Here is a 21226-nt window from a genome sequence, read left to right on the forward strand (position 1 = left end):
GTTGATATAATCGCTTTCACTCTTACGCTACATATTCCTGAAATATTGTTCTCCGATTTCTACCGGAACAGAAGCGATTTCCTAAATCTTCACGGCGAAAATACATATAACTTTGATATTCTTTTCAGGAAATCAGTCGTCAATGAATATGAAACCCTCTTTGACTGCTTTAAATAACAAATTGATGATCAGAAAATGTATTTGCGGATAGCATTACCTATTAGGAAGAGAATTCGGGCTATATATATTTCGGAACTGGCTGTTGTACTACATACATACATGACCGGTTGCACACAACGACGAATATCGCTCATAGCCAACAGTTGTCCACAATCATACACGTCACACCAAGTGCTAATTCGCTAATCTCGCTTGTTTATGTACCTACATACCGATAATCCCAATTTCGACACTTCCGTTCGGTCCAATCTCAAACAACGGAATTCTATAAATCAGTCGAAATATATCACCTCCTATAGTAATGGAATGCTACCAAAGGGAGCTAAAAAATAATCCAAATACATTACCAAAATAATCCGTTAAGATGTGGTATTAATCCATAGACCCCGGGAATGGGACTAGTGGGTGTGGGGTAAACTAGGGCCGAAAGAGTCCGGCGTTCTGCAGTTGATACTAGTGAAACTGCCCGACATCTGGACATGGTCTGTGTTGTCAGAATGCGGGGCTGTGAAATAAGAAGTGAGGGGTTGTTTCCCATTCTCTGTATCTCGTGTCAGCTCCCCAATACCCTCCATTGGAAATCAATTCACTCAAATCAACATGGAAAATCCCAATGACCTACCGCCATCGCGAGAGCGAGTTGTGCCGGGTTCCTGCAACATCGAACTCGGCCAATTCCCCAAGACAATGTCGGAGTCCGAGTCGGATCTCCCCTTAGACCCGAATGCTATTGCAGACAATATCATCAACCAACTAAACCTGGGTCTCTTGGCCAGAGACACGGCAGCGGTTGCATCTCTGTTCCTCGAAAATTGCTATTGGCGCGACCACCTGTGCTATTCGTGGGACTTCCACACTCTCGAGGGGAGTCAGGCTATTGCTGCCTTTGTCACCGAGGCACCACCCAGTAAAATCAAAATCGACCGATCGTCTGACTCCAAATCCCCACACAAGGCACCCATTGATTCCTTTGGTGATGTTTTCGGAATCGAATTCAACATCAAGGTTACCACCGAAAATGGACGGGGAAATGGTATTATACGATTAGCGGAACATGATGGCAAGTGGTACATTTTCACCGTCTTCACTTCTATGGTCGAGTTAAAGGGCCATGAGGAGAACAAGGAGAGGCCGTTCGGCGTCCGACATGGCGAACAGCAAGGCCGAAAGAACTGGAATGATCGACGAATCGATGAGATCAACTTCGAAGGAAAGGACCCGGCAGTGTTGATCGTTGGTATGTGCAGATGAAGCCTTCTCTAGAAGTATAAAAGCTGACTTGACAAATGAAGGCGCTGGACAGGGTGGGTTGACTGCTGCAGCACGTCTCAAGATGCTCCAAGTTGACACCCTCGTCGTCGACCGAGAAGAGAGAATCGGAGACAACTGGCGTCAGAGATACCACCAGCTCGTTCTCCATGACCCAGTGTGGTACGACCACATGCCATACCTTCCCTTCCCACCCGACTGGCCTGTCTATACACCAAAAGATAAGCTGGCGGATTTCTTTGAAACCTACGTGAAGTTCCGAGAGCTCAATGTTTGGACCCAAACCGAGATCAAATCGTCATCCTGGGACGAGAACAAGAAGCAATGGACGGTTGTTCTTGAGCGCAAGACAGACAGCGGAACTGAGACGCGTACTTTGCACCCACGCCATGTCATCCAAGCTACCGGTCACTCTGGTAAGAAAAACCTGCCCGTTTTCAAAGGGATGGAGGATTTCAAGGGAGATCGCATGTGTCACAGCTCGGAACATCCTGGTGCGAATTCCGAGTCAAAGGGGAAAAAAGCCATTGTCGTTGGATCTTGTAACTCGGCCAACGATATTGCCCAGGACTTTGTCGAGAAAGGGTACGATGTGACCATGGTGCAGCGAAGCTCTACCTGTGTGGTATCGTCTGACTCTACCTTGAAAATTGCATTTAAAGGGCTCTATGATGGGACCGGTCCCCCAGCCGAAGACGCCGATCTTTATCTATGGAGCGTTCCTTCGCGTCTGTTTAAAGCACAGCAGGTCAAAATCACGAAGCTCACGAACCAGAACGACGAAAAGACCATCGAAGGGCTGGAAAAGGCAGGCTTCAAGGTCGACAACGGACCCTTGGATAGCGGTCTATTAATGAAGTACTTCCAGCGCGGAGGCGGGTATTACATTGACGTCGGTGGAAGCCAGCTTATTATCGATGGGAAGGTCAAGGTGAAGCACGGACAGGAAATTAGCCAAGTTCTCCCCCATGGACTTCGGTTTGCGGATGGCTCCGAGCTTGAAGCCGATGAAATTGTGTTCGCCACTGGGTATCAGAATATGAGAACCGAGACTCGTGTGATCTTCGGTGACACGGTCGCTGACAGGGTTGGTGATATCTGGGGTCTTGACAAGGAGGGTGAAATGCGGACTATTTGGCGACGGAGTGGTCACCCTGGATTCTGGTTTATGGGTGGGAACCTCGCTCTGAGCAGATACTACTCACGTCTGCTGGCATTGCAGATCAAAGCACTGGAAGAGGGGTTGACTACTTGGTAGCTACTCACCGAGAAGCGGGGTTTTACGACTGCGAAGGCACCAGCGAGAAGAAGAATATTTATGCCTAAGTATATTGTATGTCTATTTACGGCTGCAACCGGTCTATGACAATGAATCCAATATACTTACGCACTAGTAATCCAAGTGCTTTCGTATACATCGTATGGCATTCTAAAGGGTTCCGATTGGATATAGAAAAGTAGCCAATCGGGAGAAATATTCGTATAATCTAGAAACTGTTCGAGGTACCTAGACCTAGGTGCATACAAATCTTTCCCAGGTAATTAAAAACAATCAACCCAACCAGCCTTCCTGTGAAGCCACCGTGACACCCAACGTCAACACAAGGTTGTACACCCAAGTTTCCAAATCCGTCGAGCCCTCAGAAACAGGCTCCGTCAACGCCAAACAAGTACGAAGATGATCCAAAATCGAACTCTTCTTCACAGAAATATCGAATCCAGCCCGAGTCATCGTCGCAATGCGACTCTTCCGACGCGTCTTGCGGTCAATCGCCAAGAGAACGAATTGTTCGTTATCTGAAGACCCGGCGAGTTCCCGTTTTTCCCACTGCATAATCATCCGACACTGCTCGGAGTCGGTTGTGTTATCTTCCTTTTTAATGACGAATCTGTAGCTAGTGCCTTTATCGGGACCTGTTGGGCTGGGACTGGCTTGCCAGATGCATCTTGTGTCGCGGAAGTGGATTGATGATGATGTGGGGTTGTTGCTGCTTGATGGTTGGCACATTGCGGCGACGATATCCTTTTCTTGGATATTATATGATAGTGAATCTGGTTCTTTGGGGCGGTCTTGTTCATTTGGCTGCTTATTGATGATATATGGTTCATTGAGGGTTGCGTAGATATCCCTCGCGCCGAGTTTTGGGCGTTGTGGGAAACCCCTTGTCAATTTTGACTTGCGGAGGGGTGGTTGCCATATCTCTAGTACAGGCACTGGTCGGTGGTTTGGAGGTAGTTGTTGGATTTGAAGGAGTAGTTTAGGACTGAGTCGAAGTAGTTGACTTGATTTTGGGGGCGGCCGGGCAATTTGGAACTTGGCTTGGATTTTGGTGTTGACAGGTTGTGATGATGGTCTAAGGATAAATTAGACATAATTCCCCGAAGAAGAAAAGAGATTATATTTATGCTCTTCTTCTCGGAAGTATTTTTCACATACCGTTCTTCGCTTGCTGTGTCGCTATCATAGCTTGGCATAGTATCTGGGGACTCCATAGCAAAGTCCATATTGTTCTCTCTCAAGAGTTGAAGAATCGCAATAATATATAAAAAAGGAGCCGAGTCTGAGAGTGAAGAACTGAAACCTGAGAGCTAAAAAGTCTCAAAGGAATATATCTTAGTATAAATACATGTAGCTAGTCAGCCTTGGCCGTATTCGTATCAACGTGCACGAGCCCGGGAAAATGCGGTGGATCCAGCAAATCCAGCGAATCCAGCAAATCTGGATACTAGTACGAGTACGGGGGGGTTTATGGTTAAAAAGACCACCATATCTTGGCTGCCTGGGACATTCAACACATACAGAGTATAAACCTGTTGTTTGTGCCGTCTTCTGAAAATCTGTAGATTAGGCATCTACAATTTTCGAGGCCATTGGCCCTAGGCTCTCCAAGTCATATTTTTAAGGCACAACAATATTAGTCTACTGCATACTCCATTAGTTACTCCATTAGGGTTAGGTAACTTGGTCGTAGAGATTTGTGGTTCGCCGTTTTGAGCGACGGAGAGATTCCGAGCCGGGCGGCCGGGCAATTCACAGCCTCAACCCCCTGGCAAATAACGACCCTTAACGAAATCCCGGCTCAAATGTATATAAATGGCCCCCACAAAACATGACCGAATTTACAAGTGCTTTTGAAGTTTGCCCACCAAAAAAAAAAAAAAAAAAGAAGGGAAAAACTCCTATAGGAGTCGGCTGTTTGTAGTGCCGAAAGCTGTCTGGTGGTCTACATTTTTTCCAATCTGATGACATCAGCGGATGTTCGGAAGTGAATAGCTTAATTTATAATAAGGCAGACCCCGAGTGCCCTCCAGGGCTGTGATTGAAGATCGGTGGAGTCGAACATGCTGTCCGCCAATATTACATGGTGATACTACGAGATTCCGGAACCCAACCGGAGGCATTGGGATGTTTCACGCTTCTTTGATTATTGCAGGCCGTCGATCGTCATATCGTTTTCTCCATCCGTGATCCAGCCCCGAGACTCGCCCTGTCACGATGCCCTTCATGGTCAGGAGTTGTATGATGACCCATACGAGTACGAGCATCAACAAAAGGGCAGTGGAAAACACAGACAAGAAGACCGATAAAATGGCCGATGAAAGCAAAGGGACCAGCCGCTTTCGCAGTCAGAAGCTGACCGCGATCATACCCCGCAAAGCTACCGGCCATAACCGCCTCGCCCAAAGCCTGGAGCGCGACCGAAGCCTGTCCGTAAGGGCCGTACATAATCATATCGTGGTACACCATGTCCGCTATCTGGAACGGACGAACGAATTAACGAGGTTAAGGCCGGCCCCGATTTTGAGGTGGGAGATGATGATGGCAGAGACCTGGAGTAGGGGACCGATACGCGCAGGCTGACAGATAACCCCGCTGCCTGCGTTAGAGGTCAATACCACAAGAAATGGCATTAGCATGTAGGCCTGTGTGCCCGACTGCTGCATCTTGTGGCACATGAATGGACTCACCATACAGGTGATTATGTCCGTGCCCGTGTTTACCCACCACAGGATGTAAATGGCCAATCCGGCTATGTCTCCGTATTTGAAGACAGCCATCTGGAGGATTGAGGTGAAGGCGATGGGGGTGTAGCAGAGGCAGAGTGTTTCGGCGCCGTTGTTCCGTAGCTGATGTAGGACATATCTTGGGTGTAGGAATGTGCGTAAGAGATAGAGGACGAGGAATAAACCGAGCTAGACGATGGTGTAGATCCATAAGATCGTCGCGAGAGTTGTTAGCCCATTGAATTGGTAACTTAGTCGATAGAGTATCACTGCTATTATCCCTGTTCCTTGCGGAACGATGAACCACAGCGAGAAATTTCACAGGGCCCGAGACAACGGGCCCGCTGGTGGAATGAGGCCTCGCTGATCTGACATGTGTGGTTTTGTGCGATTCGCCCTCAAATTGGAACCGGAGATTGATTTGACCATGTCTTTGATGAATTCGAGGATATCTAGTTCGGTTAATCTTGACGTCACCCAACCCAAGGCTAAAGCTCGAGAGCTATCTCCAGATCACCCAATTGCTTCATTTTTGTTAAAGATGTAAATAATTTTTTTTTCGATTCTATTCGAGCCATACTGTGAATATCAAATACAGATGTAAGCAAATCCGCTGCAATGCAATAATTTTGAGACGAGTTGCGCGCAGATCCAGGGCCACCTCATACCATAAAAAGTCATAATTTCGAACGATAAATTGTCCGAACCACCATGGCCGACCGAATCAGAATATCACCCCGAAGCATATGCCTAGTCCCCTGAAACCCGAACCCATTCACATCTCAGTGTTTTTCCCCCGAAAAGAACCCATCATCACTGTAACCCCATGTAACGCCAGTTCTCCCTTGTGTAACGCCCGTGTTCATCCCAGAAAATATCCGTGTGATTTGTGAGTGTGAGAAAAGGGCAAAGAAAAGGAGAAGTTAGGAGCTGCTCCCTGTGTCTTTCGTGTAGGTGTTGGTGTCTTCGGTGTAGGTGTGGGGGCGGTAGTAGCTCGGCCCCGCCAGAGGATCTAATCAATGTCAGCGGGATGATCAGAGCAAGAAATCACAGAAACATACAACGAGATTCCAGGTCTCGTCTACCCCAGGAGATCTGCCTCAGACTTTCAAACCCTCGAGCTCGCACTTCGGCCATGTAGACTTTCTGCTCGTAGCCGGGGCTGAACGGGGTCTCTCCTTCGGCAGGTTTGTAGTGCTTAAAGAGCGATGCTCCCAGTGCGGTTGCTGCGAGACAGGCGACGAGGACGATGACAATGACGGCTGCATTAGAGAGTCCCATTGTGAATAGAATAGAAAGAAGGCTTGAGTAAGATCGGGGTAATTGCAGTTGGTGTTGCTATGGGAGTTTGAATCGTAAGTGGGTCAGTGCATGATGGAGGAGAGAGCCTCCGCGATATGGGAACCGTAGATGTCTATGCCCTGGTGCTAGACTAGGGTGTAGATGAAACGAGTGTTGAAGAAAGAGAGGGGATGAAAGAAAAAGAGAAAAAAAGAAGAAAAAGAAAAAGAAAAAGAAAAAGAAAAAGAAAAAAGAAAAAGAAATAAACTTCAAAGCAAGTGCCCGATACTTCAGATTTACAATCTGATGTGTTGTCTCTGTATGTAACCATCCCATTGGCCATGTTTTTCCCAAGACAACCCTCAATTGTTTGAACACTACATATACATAAGTCTATCCACCAATTACAGGTTGTGTCGCATTTGACAAAGCAATGCCAAAAATAGCATCGATGTGGCTTCGATATCGGGTCCATGGATTTAGTTTAAAGCTTGTCATCGACACTACAGAAGAAGTAAGAATTTCATTGGTCAATTCAAGTGTATATAGCAGGTTTATATAGCAGGTTGAAGGAACAAAATTTGAAGTTTAGTATATACAAATCGAAAGAAAGAAAAAAAAGGGCAAAAAATGAAGGAGTGCTCCTGTAGGCAGCAGCCAAGGGCATAGTCTTTTATTAACACAATGATCGGATCCATGAATCGTCTACAAGTTAACCTTGGAATATCCACATCTCGGTCAAACTATCTCAAAACACATAATACTTACGACGACCACTTGATATTCGCTCTTTATCCCGCCACCTCGTTGGCTACCTAGGTATAGGGTGGCTTGATTCAAAGAGTCGAAAATGAACGGTTTTTACAGGGTTCAGAACCCAGACCAATTTCATGCTCTTATTGGTCCCATGGGATGTCTTCTACATAATAAGATTGTTTCGAAATAGATAGATTCATTTATGTCACAACTGAAATAGCAGATAAACACACCCTTAATAACCTTGGAACAATGTCAGTAGTGCTTACATATAATCACCCACTCGCCAAAGAAAAAATCATCCATATCTGATAAAACAGCTGCTGAGAGTTAGCCACGCCTATCAAGGTAAATTATCAGACATCCTCAATATCAAACCGAAGGTTGTATTTACTCGAGTTTTCACCGGTATGGAATGTCACGATCCGTGGAATCCGTTTCACTCCCTGACCATATGCACACAAGACAAAGGCCGCGACAACTTTACCAATGGGAGTACCAAGAATGCCCGAAAACTCCGGCGAAGGAGCCTCCCAAGTTTGCGGCTCCTTGGGCGGAAACTCCAGCCCCTCTCGGGATTTGTAAATATGATCCTGAATGAAGGGCTTGGTGTGCTTTTGACGGATATCAGTAACAATAACGTACTTCAGGGTCTCTAGAGGAAAATGAGACTCATAGAAAGCCTTGGCAAACTCGGACATGTAAAAGTTCGTGGGAACCTGCTGTCTCCTGAGATCGTCCATGAATATCACGCCTGGTCCCGTTCGACCAATCCAAAGTGTAAGATCGCCTTTGTGTTTAACGGCTGATTGTAATCGATAAATAGCTTCCTGGTTACTTGCTGGGTCATCAACTGGTAGGCCAAAAATACCGGCCCAGTACCTCCAGTCGTCTTCAAGGAACTGCGGGATGATACCGACAATCCAGAACTTAGGATCAATGTCGTCGATAGTAAGTGTGGTCCTAGGAATAGGGCATCCAGGCTCATCAGCATCCTCCATCCATCGTCGTAAGCTATCGCCCTGCGGCTCAAACCCGGGGTACTTGGGAGTCATTGCGATGAAGTTAGCTCTAAGCTTACTAAAATAGTTGAGGTCGAGGAAGAGTATGTAAAGTGCTTATTTACCGACTCGGGTCTCTTGTGAGATCGTTGAGATGTTGTTCTTTAAACGATGCGGTGTATCGAGTATTCTTATATAGTTCCAACCAGCTGAATATAGGAACAAAAGAAACAAAGAGTACAATCAAAGCCATTGTGCAAAAGAGGGCATAATAAAGACCAATCATGCTGGGGAATTTATAGAGCATAAAAGAATGAACGAGGTAAAGAGTCATTCGAGCAGTGCTACGAGGATGGAGTGCTCGTCAGCAGGTGGGGTAATACACCCATTCGAAGATGTGATCCGTCCTGAATTGATGTTGGTCTGCACTATACAGAATCGTTATGACACTCCACAGACAAGCTGGACATTTGACAGTAGAATCTCCTTAAATTAAGGTCTTCCGGGTCCTGTCAGACGAAGAGCTCGTCAGTCCCTGTGGCTTCATCTGGATCCATATCACAGTGTACCTGGAACACCCCCAGGGGTTATTGTAGCCATAAAGCAGACATGTGAACCTCCACCGCGGTTATCGTTGTCGACTCGCTGGGGGCGGAGCAGGGGTTTCAGACCGGTAAATGATCGTGAGCACGAGGGCAAGAGACAATCGAGGCCGTCATCGTCACAGGGAATCGGGTTGCGGAACGTCCACTAGCACCTGTTGGTCTGGGGATGGTGACCGAAAAGCCTGGATCATCCGTGATTTGCAATTCTGGTGATTGACAAGTGCTGTTTGGTTGACTTGAGTTGTTGTGCATTTCCCCAAGGACTCCGGTGTTCTCATCTGGGGTACCGGTGTCACCCCCACGGAGACACATCGATGCCATGGCCATATCGACGACGAAGAAGGTGTCACTCCGGTCGTACTATCTATACAAGGTAGAAATAGAGCCAGCACTAGATCTGGCAAGCACAATGCCATATAAAGTAAGAGACTAGACAGCTAACCCCCCCCCAAAGGTCGATATTTTGACTAGGTGGACTACAGCTATTCATAGTGTTTGTAGCTAGGCATATCTAATCCCCAATGTATCTCTCATGATCTACGATGCGAGTGTTGGAATGAAACAGTGAGGCTATTATTGGTTTGCAAGTTACACAATGGACCCAAGCCAGTATCTATGAAGCCAAGTATCAAGGCCCAGAGCCTGCAGCAATGTACTCTTGGTCTTGATAACAAGCTTAAGGCTGAATAGTCGTTTGGTCCCTTTTCAGTAGTGGCTCTATTTTAGATTGCAACATGCTCAATAGGCTCAATAGTTGGCCCTGGGGGACAATGTGTTGTCTCGTCCCTGCTAGTCACCCCTTCCCGAAATGGAAGTTCAATGGTCGAGACACATAACGTGTGTCCATTGTGTCCATTGTGCCAATTGTTCCTCCCATTCGTGTCAATTGTTCCTTCGATTTCTATCAATCCTTCCTTCGATTTCTATCAATCCTTCCTTTCATTTCTATCAGTCCTTCCTTTCATTTCTATCAGTCCTTCCTTCCATTTTTGGCAATCCTCCTTCCATTTTTGGCAATCGTTCCTTCCTCTGGGGATCCAGGGTCTCACCCAGTGTCTCCTATAAATCCCCCTCCCCCCTCACTTTTCTCTTTCTTTCTTCTCTCTCTCTCTTCTCTTCTCAAGTCACCAACACAGCTTTCAACAGCGCCCCCTGCGCTGTTACCTTCCTGCTCTTTCTGCTCTCCTCGCCTTCCCGGCATTTTTTTTCTTTTTCTTTTAAAAAAGTAAGACCTTACCATCTCAGACCTCAGACTCTTTCCATTGTCTCGTATTGGCATATGCTAATGACTTTGTCTCTTCCCTGTGCAGAAAAAAAAATAAAAAATTTCAACATGTTGATCCCTTTCTTGGGGATCTTCGTGGGCATGACTCTCTGGAGTCAGTGGTTCCCCATCCCGGGGTTCACTACTCCAGAGCAGTCGTTCGTGCGGCGTCTGGCTGGTTCATTCCAGCTGACGGTGGAGTCGTGGGCCTTCTGTGACCTGGTGGACACTGCCGCCTCCCAGCGCGGTGTTTTCCAGGGCGAGCATCCTGTATGGGAGTCGCCTTCTCACGTTGGCCATGGGTATGCAAACTCGACGGGCTTTGTGCTCGTCTCAACGGACTTTCTGGTTCTTAGCCTTGAAACGGATCTCATCATCCGGCCTGGTCTGGTTGATGAGATGCCGTCTGGGTTTCCAACCCCGTTCCCGGTACCCATCTCGGTCTTGCCTCGGTCTTGCGATGGGGGAGTGACATCCTCTGCACCCCAGAGGTTTATCAACCCCATCGTGATTAGACCCAAGATCGAGCACCTTGGCTTCCTCACCACGTTGTGGTTCATCTGTGTTTGGTGTATGGTACAAATCCCTTGGGCTTTGATTGCTTACCAACGACAATCGCGCTCCGGACTTGATACCTTGATTTACTGGACTCTGAAGTTTCTCGAGGGCCAACCGCAGATTGCACGTGTGCAATTTGTGGGCGAGGACGATTCATCTTCCTTTGACGAGGAGATGGATCGTCTTATCGCGGGCCCAAAGGAAACGGACGAGGACATTCTTTCTTGGGTCATGGCCGCAGACAGTTGTCCCGAATCTGTGTCTCATGTGTCGGTTCTCTCTCGGTCTGGAGGTATCTGGGTCCACCGGATATTCGAAAGCCTGGGAGATGAGCAAGCACTGGTCCCAGTATCGGCTTGCAATACCACTGACCCGGTGAACACTACGGATGACGCTCGCACGGACTTGGTCTCTCGGCATCCTTGGAACTCGAGTGCTCTCTACGCCTCCGACTCTGAGGATCCTTCGGCTCCGGCTGAGGGTCCGATTAGTAACGGTGCGGATGATGAGCGTCCTGATTCCACCCCTGCGTCCTCTGGAAGAAGGAACCGTCCGTCGCAAGCAAAGAGACGTCGCGAAGCAAAGAGAGCAGCACAACAGGGAAAGAAGGAACTACAGCACTCCAGTGTTCTAGCCTCTTACGCTTCCAGTGCTTCTGCTTCTCTTGCGATGTCTTCGAGCTCGACGCCTTTGTCGGCTTTGGCTCCGGTCTTCGTTCCTGGTCGTCTGGCGGAGCAGGATGATCTGCAGAGTGGTCCTCCTTCTTCAGCTCCCTTGTTCGCATCCGCGGGCATTGATCCTCCTGCAGACTGTGGTACGACTACGCCCGATGAGAACGCTCCGCCCCAGCTGCACCACCGCCGCCGTCGCCGTCGACAGCGTCGTGCCTAGACGCTTCGGTGGAGGTGGGGCATGTACCAGCAACAAATGTGTCTGAGTGGGACAACCTTGCAGAAGGACCTCCTCTCTTCGGAGGGTTGTTTAGGTCTTTCTCGGCTGTCCTGCAGCCCTTTTGTTTGCTGGTACAAAGCTGTCGTGGGGCCGCCGCGTCGAGCGTCCTCAGAAGCTTTCCGTATGGTGGTTGGGTTGGAGATTGAGTTGACTGGCCAATATGCTTCAAAAAAAAAAAAAAAAAAAAAAAAAAAGGAAAATACACAAAAACCCAAAAAAAGAGACAGTGAGAAAAAAATTACGACTGTGATTGGTGACTGTACGCAGACAAACCCTGAACCCTTTTTGAGACACCAGCACTGACAAGCTCATTTTAGGCTTCCAAAAAAAAAAAAAAAAAAAAAAAAAAAGAGACAGTGAGAAAAAAATTACGACTGAGGTTGAATGTGAGTATCCCCTCCCCAAATCCTTTTTGAGACACCAGCACTGACAATCTCACTTCAGGGTCCCCCCAAAAAAATACAAAACCCCAAAAAAAGAGACAGTGAGAAAAAAATTACGACGGAGATTGAATGTGTGAGTATACTCCCCCAAATCCTTTTTGAGACACCAGCACTGACAATCTCACTTCAGGGTCCCCCCAAAAAAATACAAAACCCCAAAAAAAGAGACAGTGAGAAAAAAATTACGACAGAAAATCACACAAAATAAGGGATCCACTCTCACTTCACTCTCACTTTTACTTGAGGCGGGGGGTCTGTCTCTGTTGCGACGTTCTTGTCTCACGCCGCTTTTGCTTCGCTTTTCCGTTGTTTGGGCTCTGGGGTTTGCCTATTTGACTTCTGTTCTCCGGCCCTCGGCCACGGCCCTTACAACCCCCCTCTCTGCACCTCAAGATTGAAAGAGAGGGGGGCGGGGGGAGGAAGATCGATTTCCACTGAGCTTGCTTCAGTTGGACGAACATTGCGAGAAAACAAATCAATTCGACGTCAATTTACCATCACCACAAATCTGCTGATCAATTCAGATCGAGCTGTTCTCCGCCGGACTACGAAACAAGCCTTTGCTGGATCGAGAACGCCATGAGCATCAATCGGAACTTCGACTTCAACCATGCTTCCTGTCAAGTCCACACAAAACCAAGAGTCGATCCTCAGTCCGATTCCGATTCAATCATCTTGACTTCCTTCCCACGATTTTCGCACATTATCTCACTGGAAGACGTGAACCATCACCGATGACTTTGTACTTCGCCAGTGCGGAGCAACTCCCAAATCACAAATCTTCTTGACGATATGCTCGTTCGCCAATTCAACCTGCTCTCTGGCTTTTTCCTTTCTCTCCACGGGCCTTGAGCTAAGTCTTTGTGTGAAGGAGCTTCTTGAAAACCATTAATATCCTTGCGTCTTCACTGGATACCCACTTTCTGTCTTCGTCAGTTTCATTCAACACATCTTTTACTCTCCGGGCCCCGAAACAGGTCTCTGGATGATCCTTCTGACGTCCATAACCACTTTCCATGTGCGGCAATTTTGCTTGACAAGTTTGTCCTCTCTTCAGACCTTGGATAAGGTTTTTTCTGGACAGACATTCCGACAACCTTCGGAATCACTTTCGACCTTCATCCTCCCCGGGCATCCAAATACCCTTGATGAGGAATAAACAAGGGCAAAACCAAATATCCTTTCCAAAAAGCTGGAAGTTGTTGGTATGTCATGGTCGTCTAAACTTCGTTTTTTTCCATTTGCTGACTGTTAGGGCTTTTCCAGGACCGGTGATTCCTTCCATTGATTCAATCGTCCTCCCAGCGTTTCCTTTCTTGAGCCGGTTAAACTCCGGGTTTGGTGTATGGTCTACGGATCATGATGGGATATGAAATATGGGACATGGTACAAGGGGATATTAAAACTGGGTTGAGCATGCATATCATGTTTCAGGCGTTCTGCGGGTTTCTTGTGTTTTGTGTACAGATCTCGCGCCCATTGCAACGGGGCGGATCCTTTTTTGTTGTTTCAGTGATACCCCACAAAGCATAGCCTTTTATTTTTTTGTTGGTTTTTGACTGTCTTCTCACCTCGGTCAATTGAATACCATTGTTTTGTTGCAATTGATGGTTGCTTCTGTAAGGGTCCCGTTCAAGAGCAGCTGTGCTCCAATTATACTAGACTCAAAGGGAAAGGAAACATAGTAGTTGCAAGTAACTCGTCATTTTCCTCTGAAGACACTCTTTGTACAAAGGAGTGGCGGGCTACTGCTAGAACGATGGCTTTTTTGAGTGGCAACAGGGCCAACAATGGAGAACTCATCATAAAGGCACCTCTAACTATATGGTAACTTAGTGTATCACCCATTATGGAAACAGATATGAGGCAATATACATGCATAGTGGTTGGGTAGTTACTATACAGCGTCACTTGATGGCGTCGTTTAAAGTACATCACCTACATTATTTGATACATCTGACCATTACGCTTGAAAAAAAAAATTGATTTAATAATTTGACAGCGATCCTAGATGGAGAATTGGACATATGGTAGAAAAAGCTACATGACATGGCACTTCCCCCTTCGTTTACGACGCCGCTCCTTAATTGTGTTATTGTTCCAATCCTGAATGCGCCGGCGCCATTCCTCGTTTGTTGGCGGCGGTAAGCTGGAGGGTTCGGTTGAAACCCGCCTGCGGAAAGATCTTTGCCTCTGAGGTATCTCATGCTCGTCATCTACTGCAGTGCCCTGTACTTCTTCATATGGCTGTGGGATATGGAGAAGGTTTGGCGATGATACAGAGTATGGGAAGTAGGCATCACCAAGTGCATCGCCCAGTGCCGAGGCCCTCAAATATGGAAGAGGCATCGTGTTTTCTTGTGGGGGTAGTTCAGCTGGATATACAGCAAATGTAGGCGTGGTGGGTTGGATCGCCGTAGGTGGACGCGAAGCAGATCGCGGCTGTTCTGGTGATAAGTTGTTCGTGAACGAATCTTGCGGGGCCAATTGATCTGGGTTGAAGTCTCTGCCAATGGAACTTCCCCTGCGCCTTGTCCCAGTCGTAGTGCCTAGGCTCTGGAAATTGACAGACTGTGGGCGAGGGCGGGTTGGTTGCTGCGCGACACGAGCGATTTGTCCTCTTTCAGGGTGAAGGGTAGAGCTGGCGACATTGACCGGGGGAAGGAGCATTCGTTGTAGATCATCTGGCAATGGGTCCACCGTCTCACGTTCGTAAGGAGGTGGTGGTGGCACCCAATTATCGGCGTCACTTTCATGGGGAATCTGTCGGGGGTTGTGGGAATTACGATATCGAGGGTCGTACCGTCCACGGGTCGATGCAACCACAGTAGCAGCTCGGTGGAGGACTGTGCTGGAACGAGGCTGCGTATTGTCATATGGAAGGTCGAGTATATCGACTCGAGAAGTCTCGCTTGGCGAGGTGGGAACTGCAAGACTGTTGCGGCGGAAGTGAAGTGGCAGAGCTCGGGATTCTCGAGTAATTGTTGAATTACCGCGGGCTGCGAATGCTGTAACAGTATCGCCACGATGTAGTCGTGTTCGCCTTCTTTCAAGCTCCACTTCCGTGTCCAAAGAGGAGTCCGGCTCCATAAGAATCTTGGGTGCCTTTTCTCCGACTTCGATGTCAAGTTCAGTCGTTTCACCGTTCATGGTAGAGCGCTCAAAATCAAGGAGGAGAATTCGACCACCGTCAACTGGGATATCTTCTTCGCCAAAGTTCTGTGAGCGCACACCACCAGGCGCTACCGCGACGAGTCTCCGACGGCGTCGTGAGTCAGAATGTACCCAATGAGCGGATGTGATACCGTGCATGTCACTCACCCGCCGCCCCCGGATCAAGATCTTAGGTTGTTGAACGATCTTCTGAAGCTGTGCTAGATTGTCGCGAGGCGCACAACCTCCATAATGATGACCACCACCAACCTGGGTACCAGTGATTTCACTAGCGCCCAAGCTAGGCATCCCATATATCCATAGTTCTGAATCTTGGAACCCTAATGCAGAAAGTTCTCCCGCATCATCCGTGGCGGGTCTCATGCTTGGTCGCATTTCCCGGGATTCACCTGCGAGGAATGGACTGGCGAAATAAACGATTCCCGCATTATTGTTTAATTGAAGCGCCCTAAACGCCCCCAATTGTTCATCATATCCCATCACCCAGTGATCGTCGGCTTCCTCTTGGCCAGCAACAAAGGGAGATGTGAGTGATATGGCAAGAGATTGTTTCAGGAAAGAGAATTTGTGTTGTCCACATTCGCATCTCGAGTTCTCCGGGTGAGGCGTCCGTTCCGGTCTCAGTATAGAAAGGAGGAGTGATAGTGACTATACCTTCATCTGAAAAGCCAAGAAGCATCGCTCCATCAGGTGAAAATGAAAGTGCATCGACACGGGGACAACGCACCGCCCGGCGGTCGGTTGGCAAAGCCTCTTCACCCACAGCGTATACCTCGATACTATCCTCGAAGGCTAATGCTAGCACACTACCTGCTGGAGAGAACTTGATGTCCCTTGGACCATCATTCAGTGTGATAACTTGAATGTGTTTGGCTTCATCGTCAGAAAGCTGGTATATATGAACTCGATGCGTGGAAGATAAAACAGCAATGAGAGAGCTATCATCACGGATTGTGGCTCCCAGTGGCCGTCTTCGAGTCTTAAGCTCATGCTTGACGATGACTGGGTCAGTAGACACGTCTAATATGACAATGCGAGAAGAGCTGATGCAGAGAACCATTTGACCGTTTCCTGAAAATGAGAATCGAAAAACTTCGCCCTGTGGGAACGCCGTTGACGAGCTCATAGAACTTGAAAGGAGCCGCACGAGAGTTTGCCGAGGCCGTAGAAATGCATCAAAGGCGTTCTGCCTGACCTCTTTAACAAATTGGCGCTTGAGTTTAGTGAGGTTTTCTGCCTCAGGAATGACCCCGCGAGACCAGGAAAGGGATGAACAACGTGACAACTGATAGGCATACAATGCAGCGGAATCGGATGAATGCTTCCATCTTCGGTTTAGCAGAGATAGCGATGCAAATGTATTGGCATCGGAAGCATATAGGATGCTATTGACTCGGTAAGAATTACAGTCAATGACTGACCCTAGGGCCACAGGTCGGACAAACACAAGGTTGCGAGTACCGGGTGAAAGAAAACTTACTGCTCGATCACATTAAGTGGTAGCCGGTCAAAGCAGCTCTTTGGGCTGGGCGATGTAGGAGAGCCCGCTTGCTGGACCAAAGGGTCCTCGGAGAGGGAGGTATCCTCCATAATCACCACTTTCTACCTACATACAACGGATCAAGCACGCCGTGGACATGGTTGAGAAAAAAGGTGACCTTGTGGCTGTGCAGTTTATCGCCCCATAAGGCCATGCGGGACACCAGCATCAATGAATCAACTTATGCCGATCGCCTGCATTGCCCACGCCAAGTCCAAAGATAAAAATAGTATATAGAGAGCCTGAGGCAGAAACACATTATGTCAGCAGTTTCAGCACCAGGAACTCAATTCAGTGCAACATTGGTGTAATGAGGACCATATGCTTTGACAATGACACACAACTATGGAGTTATCTCCCCGCGTTAATGATTGCGGGGGAGAGAGAATGTGACTTCATACATTATCAATAAAGAACAATATAGAGACTGAAGAAGTTTCTTCTCTGTAATATCTAAAAATACAGCTATAGCAATTTCAACATCGGGTTCTACCTGCTAACCGACCAGAGAATCCAGAGAGTGGAGTTGATCGAGAAGAGTGATTGAGGGAATCAGTGCTGGCTGGTGTTTCCATTCAACGATCCACTCGTTGCAGAGGTCAAGAATCTGATCTCGAGCTTGACGCATATTAACGAGATCTTGGCCCTCGTAGTACTCGTCCCTCCATTTATCCATAGCCATCACGTTAGCCCGTTGGTTGAGGACTTCAATAGTAGAATCCTCGGTGAACGTTCCCCGGAAACGCTCTCTGCACATCTGTAAGCTAACAGCGTAGTACTCCTTGAATGCCTTTTTCCAGCGCTCTTGAATATCTTTGTTAGGTTGGTGGGTTATAACGTCGTAGTCAAGGAGCACGGCCCCTCCATGGGCAAGATTGTTTCTCGCTTGACGCTTCGACGGTTCGGTATATGTTTTTGACCAAGTGTCTAGTACAGAACCTCTGATTTGATTCCCAGTCTCTTTGGTCAGCTTCTCATAGTACTGCAATCTGGCCTTAGTGTCATCATAGTACTGCAATCTGGCCTTGGTGTCATCCTGTAGCATCTGGATTCGATCTAGCAGATCAAATCCAGCGGCGTTGGCCCACGCATTCCGGTCATTGGAGTACTGCATGTCCTGGGAGTTGATGGTTTGTTGGATTGCGGACAGTGGCTGTTTCGGGCCTCTGCCGTAGAGGATGAAGTTGGCCTCGTGCTATTCAGTGTGAGTAGTCGGAGATTGTACTTTTGATAAGATGCTAATTATAGCTAACCTTGCCAAGTGGCTGCCGGATGGATGATGGTCGTTTGGCGGGAATGCTTGGCGGTTGTGCCTTCGCTTTGCTAGGTTTTGGAGGGTCAGGGGTAGGCAGTCTGCTTGGGTCGCTTTGGGGTGGATGGGTTTGTATCTGGTGCTGGACGTTTCTTCGTCATTTTGGTCTCAGTGGGACCTGATTGCTCAGGTCCACCCATGGATGACACTTGATGAGGTCACCTAGCTTTCATAATAAAAACCTTGGAAGGTAACAGACGCGGGAGTTTACAGACGAGTTTCCAAGGTACACTCGGGATGAGTCATCATTCCCCACAGTGGACGAACCCATGGGTGCCCGCATTCAATTTTTGATAAGAAAATGTGATCAGCCGGATTTTGATATCTGGGGAAACATTGTACAGGATGATGTGCCTGTAGCTTTCTTTGACTCTCGGATACAGCCACCTAACCGTTTAGAGCTCCCAATTCTTGTCCTCGCCTGCTTCTCCCAGGCAGGTCTCGTGTTCCTACCCCTCACTCGGTCCAACCGCTAATCGGCCGACTCCGAAAACACCCCGACCAAAATCTCCAAATCACTCTCTGTCGCTTTCCCCGTATTTCGGCATAACTCCCTCGCACTTGGGAGCGCATCATGTCGCCTCCACCAGTCCAAGTCAATTCCTCCTCCAAGCTCCCATCCCCCGGGTTCAATGCCGGCGCCCGACCCTACCGCTCCCACAAGGTCCGCGCCTGTGACTTGTGCCGCAAGCGCAAGTCACGATGTACAGTTGATATCCCCGGTCAATCTTGTCTTTTGTGTCGCGTGCAAGGTGCTGATTGTCACTACCAAGAGGAGGCCAACGCGGATTCTTCTATCTTAAGTGCTCCGGATTCAAAATCCTGGCCGGGGCCACCAGCGATGGACGCGGTGCAGGGGCAGAAGCGCAAGCGCAGCCCCGATGGAATCGCGCACATGAGCCAGAATATCCCGCCCCGGCAGCCGACCAATGGACCCAGCCCCCATGGAACGACTTCGTCGGGTGGTCGTCGAGGAAGTGATTCGCGGCGGAAAGATATGGACGATCCCCAGAATGAGTCAGTTCTCATTGTTGGCCCTATGGTCGCTGAAGATGCCCAAGTCATTGAACAACACATGCCCCCAGAGCGGACAAGTCAATCGGAAGAGCCCAAGAGTCACCCGTATAATATCTACTCTAGTGATCCGCGGAAACCAGTCCTTTACACCACAATATCGCGGCGAAGGAAAGGTATGCGGAGAGGAACACCTCCTGGTGAGAACCAGAAGGAGGTCCTCGAACAAATACTCGGGCCGTTCAAACACGACCTAGTGAGACTGTATGTTGACCGTTGGCCTTTCCCTCCATTTTCTACCTTGCTAATATTTCCCCCTCTAGCTTCATTGATCGTTTTAACGTTTCTTTTCCGATCTTCGACGGGGAATCGTTTTGGGATTCATACATCACTGATGACCTGCACGACCCACCAGCTGCACTAGTGTGTCAAGTCTATTCCATGTCCCTCGTGTACTGGAAACACACGCAAAAGCTTGCGTGTCATCCGAAGCCCGACGTTCGATATGCGATCAACATGACCGTCGCCGCGTTGCACGAGGAATTTTCAGCCCCTGGATTGGACACAATCAGCGCCGCACTTATCGACCTGACTGGGCGACCCATTTTCTCCATGACTGGCAACGCCGTCAGCTGTGGCCGCATGTTATCTTTGGCAAATTGCCTTGGTCTCAACCGTGATCCTAGCAATTGGAAGCTCTCACAGGCAGAAAAGAACCAGCGCATTCGTCTGTGGTGGGGAGTTGTCATTCACGATCGTTGGTAAGATTGTTCTATTTCTCTTTTGGCTTGCAATAGACCTAACAATAAACAGGGGAAGCTTTGGTCATGGTGTCCCACCTCAGATTTCCAAAAACCAGTACGACGTGCCTCTACCCACCGTGGACGTATTAGTCTCATCACACCTCCGCACTACAGAACGTGTGAGAGCAGCACACTGTCACATCTACCTATGCCGCTTGACCGAGACTTTGGGCGAGCTGTTACCACTGGTCTATGGGCTTCAACACAAACCCGCACGCGAGACGTCCAAGAAGCTCAGGCAAATACGAACGGATCTAGATATGTGGGAAGACTCCCTACCAGACTGGTTGCGAGGACCCACAATTCACTCTGGAGAACGAATCTACGGAGCGAGCAGCTTGCAACTAGCTTTCTTAGCTGTCAAAATGCTTGTCAGCCGAGTTGAACTAAATGTAAGCCAAATGGGGGAAATCGAAAGGAATGATCTCTAACAACCTTCCAGGAAGTCAACAACTCCGAAACGGAAAACACCGAGGCACGTCGCTATTTCCAAACGGAATGCAGAAAGTCAGCAGAGGAGATTGTCGGATTTATGACATCCTTGCGAAAGAATAATTTTGCAGAGTTCTGGCTACCCTGTACGTTGAAGCATTTTCTCCGGTCATTCCTTTTTTTGTTTTTTCCCCCTCTAATCTTCTTGACAGATAGCGCCTTTCATCTCACCTCGACGGCGACATTACTGGTTCGATGTGCATTCGAAACCACCGACAGCGAAGTTGCACGATCATGTCTTTCGAACGTCGAAACCCTACGCTCTGTCTTGCGTCGTGTGCGGGAAGAAGAAGACTGGGATGTAGCAGACATGTGCCTGGACCACTGTGAACGCATTATGCACCGACTTCCCGGCACCGGTGCCACAATGGACCAGGCCTTCACAACTACGATGGCAGACAGCGGGCTGGTCAACCCGGCCGCGATATCACTACCCGAGACTCAAACAAACAACGATATCGTGGACGACATGATGTCAATATCTAATACCTTTGGAACGATGGACGGTTTCCCCTTCGACATGACAGGAATATGGGATGTCTCCGTCTTCCAAGATGTGAACCTGACATGACCAGGAA

The 21226-nt window shown here is 48.3% G+C and overlaps 10 protein-coding genes across 10 annotated transcripts; 3 read left to right on the forward strand and 7 right to left on the reverse strand.

Moving 5' to 3' along the window:
• Window positions 1-780: 780 nt before the first annotated feature.
• Window positions 781-2707, forward strand: N7516_004571 (flavin-containing monooxygenase; the record flags this gene model as incomplete). The annotated part of the gene is made up of 2 exons (XM_057217291.1): window positions 781-1417; window positions 1473-2707. 2 exons carry the CDS (start codon window positions 781-783, stop codon window positions 2705-2707), a joined length of 1872 nt encoding a protein of 623 aa, XP_057079174.1.
• Window positions 2708-3001: 294 nt separating this feature from the next.
• Window positions 3002-3954, reverse strand: N7516_004572 (uncharacterized protein; the record flags this gene model as incomplete). Its single annotated transcript, XM_057217292.1, has 2 exons — window positions 3002-3803; window positions 3887-3954. The coding sequence occupies 2 exons, from the start codon at window positions 3952-3954 to the stop codon at window positions 3002-3004; spliced, it is 870 nt and encodes a 289-aa protein (XP_057079175.1).
• Window positions 3955-4894: 940 nt separating this feature from the next.
• N7516_004573 (putative malic acid transport protein) lies at window positions 4895-5508 on the reverse strand (the record flags this gene model as incomplete). Its single annotated transcript, XM_057217293.1, is given in 2 exon segments — window positions 4895-5206; window positions 5218-5508. 2 exon segments carry the CDS (start codon window positions 5506-5508, stop codon window positions 4895-4897), a joined length of 603 nt encoding a protein of 200 aa, XP_057079176.1.
• An 869-nt stretch (window positions 5509-6377) lies between these two features.
• On the reverse strand, window positions 6378-6735 carry N7516_004574 (uncharacterized protein; the record flags this gene model as incomplete). The annotated part of the gene is made up of 2 exons (XM_057217294.1): window positions 6378-6466; window positions 6516-6735. The coding sequence occupies 2 exons, from the start codon at window positions 6733-6735 to the stop codon at window positions 6378-6380; spliced, it is 309 nt and encodes a 102-aa protein (XP_057079177.1).
• Window positions 6736-7847: 1112 nt separating this feature from the next.
• Window positions 7848-8546, reverse strand: N7516_004575 (uncharacterized protein; the record flags this gene model as incomplete). The annotated part of the gene is made up of 1 exon (XM_057217295.1): window positions 7848-8546. One exon carries the CDS (start codon window positions 8544-8546, stop codon window positions 7848-7850), a length of 699 nt encoding a protein of 232 aa, XP_057079178.1.
• Window positions 8547-9157: 611 nt separating this feature from the next.
• On the reverse strand, window positions 9158-9424 carry N7516_004576 (uncharacterized protein; the record flags this gene model as incomplete). Its single annotated transcript, XM_057217296.1, has 1 exon — window positions 9158-9424. The coding sequence occupies one exon, from the start codon at window positions 9422-9424 to the stop codon at window positions 9158-9160; it is 267 nt and encodes an 88-aa protein (XP_057079179.1).
• A 1006-nt stretch (window positions 9425-10430) lies between these two features.
• Window positions 10431-11810, forward strand: N7516_004577 (uncharacterized protein; the record flags this gene model as incomplete). Its single annotated transcript, XM_057217297.1, has 1 exon — window positions 10431-11810. The coding sequence occupies one exon, from the start codon at window positions 10431-10433 to the stop codon at window positions 11808-11810; it is 1380 nt and encodes a 459-aa protein (XP_057079180.1).
• Window positions 11811-14353: 2543 nt separating this feature from the next.
• N7516_004578 (F-box domain protein) lies at window positions 14354-17077 on the reverse strand (the record flags this gene model as incomplete). The annotated part of the gene is made up of 3 exons (XM_057217298.1): window positions 14354-16135; window positions 16215-16872; window positions 16968-17077. The coding sequence occupies 3 exons, from the start codon at window positions 17075-17077 to the stop codon at window positions 14354-14356; spliced, it is 2550 nt and encodes an 849-aa protein (XP_057079181.1).
• A 446-nt stretch (window positions 17078-17523) lies between these two features.
• N7516_004579 (uncharacterized protein) lies at window positions 17524-18141 on the reverse strand (the record flags this gene model as incomplete). Its single annotated transcript, XM_057217299.1, has 1 exon — window positions 17524-18141. The coding sequence occupies one exon, from the start codon at window positions 18139-18141 to the stop codon at window positions 17524-17526; it is 618 nt and encodes a 205-aa protein (XP_057079182.1).
• A 772-nt stretch (window positions 18142-18913) lies between these two features.
• Window positions 18914-21219, forward strand: N7516_004580 (putative C6 transcription factor; the record flags this gene model as incomplete). The annotated part of the gene is made up of 5 exons (XM_057217300.1): window positions 18914-19617; window positions 19677-20114; window positions 20167-20548; window positions 20599-20734; window positions 20801-21219. 5 exons carry the CDS (start codon window positions 18914-18916, stop codon window positions 21217-21219), a joined length of 2079 nt encoding a protein of 692 aa, XP_057079183.1.
• Between the last annotated feature and the right edge of the window lie 7 nt (window positions 21220-21226).

The sequence above is a fragment of the Penicillium verrucosum genome, assembly GCF_028828655.1.
Source record: "Penicillium verrucosum strain IBT 35672 chromosome Unknown utg000001l_segment0_segment0, whole genome shotgun sequence".
In the NCBI taxonomy this organism is placed as follows: domain Eukaryota; kingdom Fungi; phylum Ascomycota; class Eurotiomycetes; order Eurotiales; family Aspergillaceae; genus Penicillium; species Penicillium verrucosum.